Source organism: Microtus pennsylvanicus, chromosome 9, assembly GCF_037038515.1.
Source record: "Microtus pennsylvanicus isolate mMicPen1 chromosome 9, mMicPen1.hap1, whole genome shotgun sequence".
NCBI classification, from domain to species: domain Eukaryota; kingdom Metazoa; phylum Chordata; class Mammalia; order Rodentia; family Cricetidae; genus Microtus; species Microtus pennsylvanicus.
In genome coordinates, this window is record NC_134587.1 from 37,746,185 (window position 1) to 37,756,284 (window position 10,100).

At 37.5% G+C, this 10,100-nt stretch overlaps 1 protein-coding gene across 1 annotated transcript in view; it reads left to right on the plus strand.

Moving 5' to 3' along the window:
* Positions 1-9,727, plus strand: part of Nxph2 (neurexophilin 2) — a 110,969-nt gene extending 101,242 nt beyond the window's left edge. The window contains exon 2 of the mRNA XM_075985309.1: positions 7,419-9,727. Within this exon, the coding sequence (XP_075841424.1) occupies positions 7,419-8,153 (735 nt within the window). The 3' untranslated portion in view covers positions 8,154-9,727. The remainder of the gene's footprint in view (positions 1-7,418) is intronic.
* Positions 9,728-10,100: the final 373 nt, after the last annotated feature.

Consider the following 10,100-nt stretch of genomic DNA (forward strand, 5'->3'; position numbering starts at 1 on the left):
AATTTGTGACAGTTCTCACATCTGCTACTATAAAATTCATTGCAATTTTCCTGCCTCTAAGAAAAACGCATTTAATTATCAGTGAAATTCAACTTCAGCTTGTTAAGATGAACGACTTGAGCCTGTCAGCTACCCTCTCCACCACCACGACAAAAGGAACTGAAATGAAATGGTCTTATTACCCTACCTGCTTTTCTCTGACTGCTTCAATTAATTGATGACAATTTTGAGCACTAATTAATCATTTTAGATTCTTTTGTAAGGAGCAGAAAAGGGTAATATGATATCATTGTATATAACTAATGTGTGTGATTATTGAGATTGATTCATCCAAACAAAACATAAATTACGTAAGCTTTAATGAATGTGTTGTAAACAGAGAATGCTCAAACGGATAAAGATCAACACTTGCTCCTTCTTCTCCTTTATAAAATTCAGTCCTGTGCTTAGAGGTAAGTGTTTTTGCATGATTGTTTTAATAGGACAAAAAACAGGGATGATACCAATACTGGTATGAGAGCCCCAGCAAGTAGAGAAAGTAGGCAAAGGGACACAGACATGTATTTTAGGTAACAATGAACAACCTTGCTTTGATGGGAAATTTTACCAAATTAAGAGAAATGTACTGTGTTCACCTAGAATATTTTATCATAGAAACCGTTCAGGACTGGAGGTTCCGACCCTGATGCAGGTCCTCCTGCTGAACTCATTTGTTTAGAATCAAAGATAAGATACGAAATGAATTGTTCTTCAGGTTCTAATTGTGTCTTGGATCCTTTTTTTTTATTTGATGGTGGCTGACTGCTTAAAATATCGAAAGTGTAAAGTTTAATATGAAGCTGCTTCACAGCTTCAATTCAGGGCTCAGTTTTTCATTGTGTAGAAGTTAGTTGAGGTGTATAGACTTTGGGTAAGCAGTTATTTTGCTGTGTGATGCTTTATTTGTACATTTTTATACAAAATTTTATAAAAAATGTTTTTAAAAAATCTATAAACATATTTTGTCATCAAAGGGAGTTTCTATGTGTCTCGAATCTAGGTGTGACTTCCCTGCTAGTGAGTCTACAAATACGAGGAAATGATTGATCTCCTTGGTTGAGAAGGCGGATTTCTACTGAGCTGCTAATTTATCACATGGCAGCGAACACGGTGTTCAATTACTCATTAGTCAGTTCTTTGGAGGCTCACAAATTTGTATAATTCTTTAGAGACCGTGTTCAGTAGAAGTCCTGAGATTGTGCCTTTGGACATGGGAGAAACATTGGTTATTAAAAGGGCTTTTGCTAAGGATTGCTCTCTAACCATCCTTCTCTTTGTCTCAAAATAAAAATACAAATGAGATACAAATGAGAAAATGTGGAGTTCAGCTCATAGAGCAATGGAAGAGGGAATAAGATCCATGGTCAGTAAATAGTTGTTTTCCCCACCATATCATGTGGCTTCTCTGTTTAAAAGGTTGTGTGTTTATAACTCGAGCGTTGTTGTGGTTTGTTTGTCTAGTCTGTCTTCCCTCATAAGATTTTTCTGAGGGTAAGCATGAACTTTAGAAACTTAGATCATACAACCATCTAGCTGATCTGCTAGAATGGCCAACAAAAGTGTACTTTCTCAGTGATGAAACTATGTAGTGATGGCCAATAACAAAAGGAAGACACACATGTTATACCAGAGAAGGAAGAAGTCTGGAAAGTTTCATCAGCATTTCAAGATGATGAGAAATGTATTTCTAGTTTTAATTACACTAGAAAATCATTACTGAACTCCTTGTTGAGATTTGTGCATAGCTTCAGAAATCAGCATTGTGCAAACAACTCAGTGGAATTGTACAGTTTTTATCAACTTGGTTAATGATATTGCCAGAGCGGATTAGAGATGACGGTCTGTGGAAACAGATAAATGGATGAGAGATAAGAAGATATTTTATATATAAATGGTACTTCTATATATAATGTAAGCACTTCCTATATAAGAAACTTGCAGTCAGGATACAGGAAGGAAATGTTATAGTTTGTGCTACTGGCTAAATATTATTTTATATAACCCAGACATCACATCAAGGACTCCTTCGGTATGTTTCTAAAAGAAAAAGAGTGTGTTAGAAAGATTATTTTAGGAACACAATTTTATTTTAAATCTCACATGGACTATCTTTTCTCTAGAGTTAGTGAATCTTTATATAAACAATCTCATCTAATTTATTTGTTTTGTAGACTTAAATTTGTTTTTGTTTCCTCACTTATATTTCTTAAGGGATCACATATGTTTGGAAGAAATTCTGTCTTATATCTTTTATAAAAAATTATATCTTTTATAATTTCTTTGAAAATATATCTTACGTAATATCAGGAAATGGCCATTTGCTTTTATTAGTGAGTTTGGTGGTTTAAATACAAATGCCCCCCATAAGCTCATATATTTGAATACCTAGTCATTAAGGAGTTCTACTATTAGGAGTATGTCTTTGTTGAGGAAGTATGTCACCAGGGATTTCACAATGCCAGGCCAGGTGGCTCTCTCTCTCTCTCTCTCTCTCTCTCTCTCTCTCTCTCTCTCTCTCTCTCTCTCTCTCTCTCTCTCTCCTGCCTGTCAATCCAGATGTAGAATTCTATGTTCCTTCTTCAGTACCACACCCATCTGTGTACTGCCTTACTTCTCTCCACAATAATAATGAACTAAACCTCTGAATTGTAAACCAACCCCAATTAAAGGTTTTCCTTTATAAGAGTTGCAATGGTCTTGGTGTCTCTTCAGAGCAATAGAACACCAAGACAGCGAGTAACCTCAGACCTACCACATCAGTGGTCATAGCAGAAAGGGAAGGGTCTCATAAGAGGCTGAGGTTAACTGCATGTCCTAATTCATTAGAATTAAGTAAGATTGGAAGACACTTGCCACTGAAGTAGGCTCAATATTTAGGGGTTCTCAAAAAAAACAAAACTGGTAGGGAGGATGAACAAAGCACTGATTGAACAGACATATTCTAAGCAGAAAAAGTTCAGAAAAACATGTAACATGCAATAAACACTTAAAGGAAGAAAAGAAAAACGATTTATGGTAGCAAAGACTGCAATAAGGTATAAATTGGTAGAAGGTTATAAAATTCAGGGGCTGGTGAGTTTGATCAGTGAGTACAGATGCTTGCCACAAAGCCTGATTTAATCCTTCAGTTCAGTCCCCTAATAACTACATGGTAGAAAGAAAGAACCAACTCCTGGGAGCTGCCCTCTGACCTCCAAATACAAACATACACACACATACGCACACAAAGACACACACAATAAATGTAATTAAAGTTTAAATGGCTTAATATGATTGATATTTAATATAGTTCAAATGAAATTTTTTTCATTGGGTTGACAATATTTCCCCACGAGGTGAAACCATCTAACAAGAACTTCTAAACCAGGCATGAGAGACCATCTTCTGAAATGTTAGGATCATCGAAAAAAAAATCCCAAAACATTATAGACTATTGCTAGAGCCCTTGGTTGCTCCTCCAAAGGCAGAAGTTATGTCCTGAGGCTGAAAACACCATGCACTTCAGACAGCTGGAACTAAGCCAATTGCCTCCTCCCTGAGGACCAACTCTCATAGTACCAGAAGGTGCTATGCCAACTTCCAAAAGAGGGAGGCAACCAACAGTCTTGCCCATGGAACATAACAAATGTCAGCACAGCATGATAACTCGGGCTGCAGTAGGGACACACATATCTTGGTAATAACCAACAGCTCGTGAATTGGCCACAAGACCCACTAAACAGGAGGGAAACCTAGCCAACTACCCAGGGCTAGTGAAGTCATCTTCCTGGAGAAAAACCTACAACCTCCACTTTAGCAAAGCAGCATAATCCCTAACTACATTCTAAACATGTGTCCTTACAACCACAAATAAGTGTAGTCCTTACCTCTCATCAAGAAATATTCTCTTTGCACCAGAAAGAGACCACTACAGAAAACCACAGCCAATCAAGTATAGAATTGTGGAGTCCAGGCCCAGTAGATACCACTGAAAAACAACTCGACTTCCAAGGCTCAGAAATAGTTGTAGGAACAGAAATAATGTAGAAGTCAGTGGATCAGTGAGTTTGCTATGATTTTGTGTCTCTTAGTAATGTCAGAATCTATACCCATAAAATCTCTCCAGCGAGACTGCCTAAACTGAACTGAGCATAAGATGAACAAAGACCACAAAAGCAGACATAGTAAAGGGGGTGGAGAGAAGCCCAGAAGGCCTCATTCCCACTCAAGGAAGTATAAGAAAGGAAGGAACGATGAGAGTGAGAGAAACACCATATGGTCAGCCATGCAACATACAAACGAGTAATAATATGCATAATGAGCAAGCTCAGTTTCTGTATTTATGGGTGTGTGTGTGTGTGTGTGTGTGTGTGTGTGTGTGTGTGTGTAAGCATGTGCACATGGGTGTACATGTAACAAAATTAATGAAAAAATGGGCCAGGAATTTGAAAGAGCAAGGAGGGGTATATGAGATGGTTTGGAGGTAAGAAAGGGAAGGGAGAAATGTGTGTGCAGGGGCACGGAGGAAGGCATTAGAATCCCTGGATCTGGAGTTAATGACATCTGTCGGACACCTGACATGGTTTCTGACAAATGGGTTTAGATCCTCTGCAATAATAAGTACCTTTAACCACTGACCTATCTCTCCATCCCTATTATTTTAAAAAGAAGAATGTAAGTACAAAATGCACCTTACAAGGGCAATCAGAAGGAATATGACCTATGGGAGAGAGGAAGGCAAACAGGGATGGGGTAAGACATTTTGAAGCTGTGCCAAGTCAAGTCTAGATCAGAAATAAAGGAAGAGTTTATGTCTAGGGGATAATCAGCAAACAGCAGCTGTATCTGACATATTTCCCAAGCAAGGCCAAGTTCACAAAGTCGGTACACAGCAGAAAGTAGGTAGCAACAGTCCCAATCCTGCAGGAGGGAAACTGGGCTTCTTATCTGCTCGTGTGGTCTTGATCTCCCTGGGGCTCAAGATGTAATATTTAACACAAATTCTTCAGTCCTTCAGAAACTAAGTAAGCTCTGTGTCTATTACCTTTGATTTGTATATATTATAACCAGGAATGTTCAAAATTAGAAAGCTATAGTTATAATATCATATATATGTATATGTATATATATATATATATATATATATATATATAATATGTCATCTATAATACCACAGGGATAGAAGTAGTGACACCATGTACAGTGGCACATGCCTGTATTTATAACACTTGAAGGAGCAAAGGCAGGAAGCCTCATGATTCTGAGGCCAACATGGATAAAACTGGAAATACCCTCTATCAAAATAAATCAGAACCAAGAGCTAAAGAACTGAACTACAGCTGAGTTTTTTTTCCAGCACATCATTCTTTTTTATTATTGATTTTTATTGAGCTCTACATTTTTCTCTGTTCCCCTCCCTGCCTTTCCCCTCAGTTGAGTGTTAACTTGCTTGCTCACCATGTACAAGACAGTGGGCCCTGGCTTCCCTAACAAGCCTTGCTAAACGACCCATCCTGAACACACCACTAGAGAGACAAATATTAGTGGGGAAACAAAGCAGAAGAGCAACATGTATTCAGAGTGGCCACTTTTGGAAGAATGAAAAATAAACAGATCTACAGATCCCTCCAAGTCTCTTTGGTATACTCTGACAATAGGGTTTAAGTTTAAAGGAAAAAGCAAGAGGGGTGTGTACAACTAAGCAGTCCTGGTCAAGACGTGACCCTGCACGTCACTCTTTTTTTCTGAAGCAAGGTAATGTGCTAACTGTCAGAACTGTGTGAAATCTTTTCCTGGAAGACAAGCTCATCCTGTGTCTGGCACCAGGCGCCAGTCTTTTCCCTCCCCTAATGTATGATTACTAGGGAAATTCCAATTCATCTGGGACTTTTAAAAAAGTTTCTTAGCCAAATGGAGTGGCCCAAGTATCTTTCTCTGCAATAGCTCCACCTCTGCCGTGATGGGTCTAGAAGTTATTGATTCAGCCCATGCCTGCACAAACACCTATGATGCTGATGGATGTGAGTTCTCATAAAAGTAAAAATATGTGTTATACCAAATTACCCTTAATCTAACTATAGTACTTTCAGTGATAAGAAAGAAATTTTGAAGGAAAAAGGGAAAGGTAAAACTCCACAGTTTTGAAACTTTGGATCCCTACCCCACAGTGATTCTGGTCCTATATATGTTAAGACATGTCTGACTAGGTTCTTCTAAAATTTAAACTTCCAAAGTTTTGTGACCATTAAGAAACATCACAACTTCAAACTAAATCTGTGATATTTTTAGTCTGTGCTGTCCCTATTCTCTTCTGAAATTTTATTGAAAATAATCTGAAGTGAATTTTGCCAGCTGGGTCGGAAGGTTGCACGGGTGGAGAAGCAGTGTATGCTTCCAGCCTTCCTTTGTTCCTTCTCCTCTCCATCATACTGACAGTTTTCTCTGGAATCATTACAATAGTGGTGTTGTATCACTAAGATAAGAGGCTACCCATATATCCACCAGGAGCCTCTGTTCCCCACTCTATAACATCATACACGTCATAACCTTGTCCCTCAAAATCCACACTGACCTACCTAAATGATGCTGGGAATTCATGAGGATCTCTACTACTTAAACAATACAAAGAGAAATCAAATCTAAATAAAAATGTTGTCTCAGTGGCTATGGTTTGAACCAAAATACTTTGGAAGCTATGAAACAGATATAGAGGTCTTTCTTAGGAATCCTTCTTTGGAGTATGGTTTTATTATACTACAATATATTAAGCTATATAGTCTCTTAATCATTGTATACCCTTTCATATCATTTTTTGTTAATGTAGGGAACTAAATATATAATTGTGTTTTTCATCTAAAATTTCCATGGAAAACTGAATACCAATCATTATTTTTGTTACATATTTTGAGATGGAATTTTAATGAAGCCTATGAAATTATATGTATTAAGTCTTTGAATAATGCATTGCCATAATCTTTCAAAATATATTTAAAAGATTTATTAATATTATACACTTACATGGTCTTATAGCTCCTTGATAGAAATTTTGGGTATTTATATACTCATTTGACTAAAAGAACTAATATTCACAAATTTAACAGTTTATCACATGAGGGCCAAAAAACCGCTACTTGAGCCAATCTGCAGATTAAATGCTGAGGATAGGGAGACCATAGCAACATCGAAGCTGCAGGACTTTGTTTTAACCTCAACATTTTAAAACTTTTCTCACCAGTTTCCAGTGTCTGAATTAAATGCTCTTTGTCCTTCTATTGATGAACATACCTGCGTGTGAACTGATCACTGGAATCCAAATTATCTCATTTCTCTTTTCCTTATCAATCTATGCTGATAGTCAAAGCCTATCCCAAAGTACATTTATCTTTCTTCTTTCCCCACAGCTGTTTTGTGACAGTGAAGAAGTAATACACACTACGGAGGGTGTGGACTGGGAAGACAGAGATGTTCCAGGAGCATTGGTTGGAAATGTGGTACACACACGGATTACCAGTCCTCTGCGCCTGTTTGTTAAGCAACCTCCCGGTCCAAAGCCTGCATATACAGACAGCATGGAAAACTTTTGGGATTGGCTGGCCAACATCACGGAGATTCAGGAGCCACTGGCAAGAACTAAAAGACGGCCAATAGTGAAAACAGGAAAATTTAAGAAAATGTTTGGCTGGGGTGACTTCCATTCTAACATTAAAACCGTTAAACTTAACCTGCTCATCACAGGGAAAATTGTCGATCATGGAAATGGAACGTTCAGTGTTTATTTCCGACACAATTCAACAGGCCTGGGCAATGTTTCAGTGAGCTTGGTACCTCCTTCTAAAATAGTGGAATTTGAGGTATCCCCCCAGTCTACCTTGGAGACCAAGGAATCCAAAGCTTTCAACTGCCGTATTGAGTATGAAAAAACAGATCGGGCAAAGAAGACCGCTCTGTGCAATTTCGACCCTTCCAAGATCTGCTACCAGGAACAGACACAGAGCCATGTGTCCTGGTTATGTTCCAAGCCCTTTAAGGTTATCTGCATTTACATTGCTTTTTACAGCGTTGATTATAAACTTGTGCAAAAGGTTTGTCCTGACTACAATTACCACAGTGAGACACCATACTTATCTTCTGGATGACTCTTTTCTCAGTAGTAGAAATGAAATATTCGCGTCAATTTACCTAAAACACCCAAGAAACCGCCCCAGCTCTCCGTGGAAAAATATCCTTTTTATTTCTGACAGTGGACTACCATTCCTTGTCCAGTTTTCAAATTAAAAGAATATATTCAAATATGGAGTGCATTTGTTTCGGTGATAAGTACCTTTATCAAAAAAGTCAAACTGATTGTGAAACCATCATTTTCATGGGAGATGGTAACGTTCTGGAAACACTGCTTCTCTGTAAGAAGCATCACTGGTAGCCATGTGTGAAGCAAGGAACCGAATTGTGCATGTGATAAGCATCGCTCTTCACATGAGCCTACTATTGAAATGTTTAGGAAGGTTTCCTTAGAGAGAGTAGGTTCAGCGGAATAACTGAAAAGGAGGTATTTAAGAGAAGAATTGTGTTTCTGGTGTCAAACCCTCCTCTAAATCTCCTGTCTCTTCAGAGTGGAGCCAGTTTTAATGGCTATGGCTTCACAAGAGAATGAAATCCATTACCATGTGGGCAGTTGAGTAGAGTGTGGTCAAAGCACTTTGCCCTTATGATTTCTGTTTGAGTTGTAGTAGAACATACCATTTGGGTAGTAGAAAGGCAAATGCAGGTCTAAATTTGTCAACAAGAATGAAGATGACAATGTTTTCAAACACTTTCGTGCCGGGAGGTTGTTTTTTAAAGTTCTAAACACATCAAAGTTTAGGACTTCGTTCCCTTCATTTGGTAATCCAATTTTATATACATTTATGGGACAATTCTGAAATCGAAAGGAAGTGTTTTGGGGCAGAACATTCCAGTCATGGGCTCATTATTTGTAGCCCTTCAGATTAGGTTTTCTTTTGTGTGTTTAAGTAATCAGTAAAATGAGAATAAGAAGTCTGTGTGGAAATATGAGTTATATTTGGATCTTTCTAAATGTTAAGTGCTGATACCTACAATGTTCACACCCCTGAGCTTTAGAAATTACCTTACTCTCAGTGTCCTCATTTTCTAGAAGAGTTGGGTGGCCATCTTTATGATGTAACTTGACATTATGTGAGAAGAGGCAAAAGGATGAAGGCTTTTAGGGCTCCAGATGTGTGATTACTCTCCCTGTAGTAGATGTTAACTTCTTTCTCGCTTCTCATCTGTACAAAATCAATTGAATAAAATACTCAAAGAGGGTTCACGGAAGGTAAGTCCTAACCAACAAATATGCTCTTATCACACTGGTCAGAAAGGCAGCAGCTCTGTTCTCTATTTCACATTTCTTTCTGTTCTTTTCCTGGTGATATCTGCAGTGTCTTATTTTGCTTTTTGTACAAGTTGTGCTTGGTTTAGTATGTGGTTGTCCATGCTTGAAGTTTCTCCTTTGAGTTCATTGGGGTGCTTTGGTAAATTTGTGGTTGGTGAGTAATATTTTGAGACATCTTTTTGTGTTCATCTAGAAACATGAGTAAAATACTATTTATTGTAAAATATGTGGGTAATATATACTTAGGATTTTCTGTGTACAAATGAAGTATGTGTGCATTTTTATGTAAATAAAATTATTTGCTAGTTCTGCACATGACTCTAGGTGTTTGCTTGTTTTTTAAAGAAGTTTCCTTGGTTTTTTTTTCCCTCACAGTTTTATTCTTCTGGTGTGTGTGTGCAATATCAATTAACTATTGAGATTTTCTTGTGTACATGTTAAGTAGGACCGACTGGCTAAGAAGATTATAGAATAAATGATAACTAGTGTAAAGTAGATAGAAGATAGTCTGACATCCAGGAAAAATCCTGTAGGTGCAGCTGCTGTTCTTATTGCATTATTCAAAACATAAAATTAAATTTTGAGATATCTGATATTCAAATGCTAAGAGGTATAAACATTTTTATGCAAAGAAATAAATTGTAAGTCAATTTATGCAGTTCTTCAATTCAAGCAGGATTTGTGATTTTTT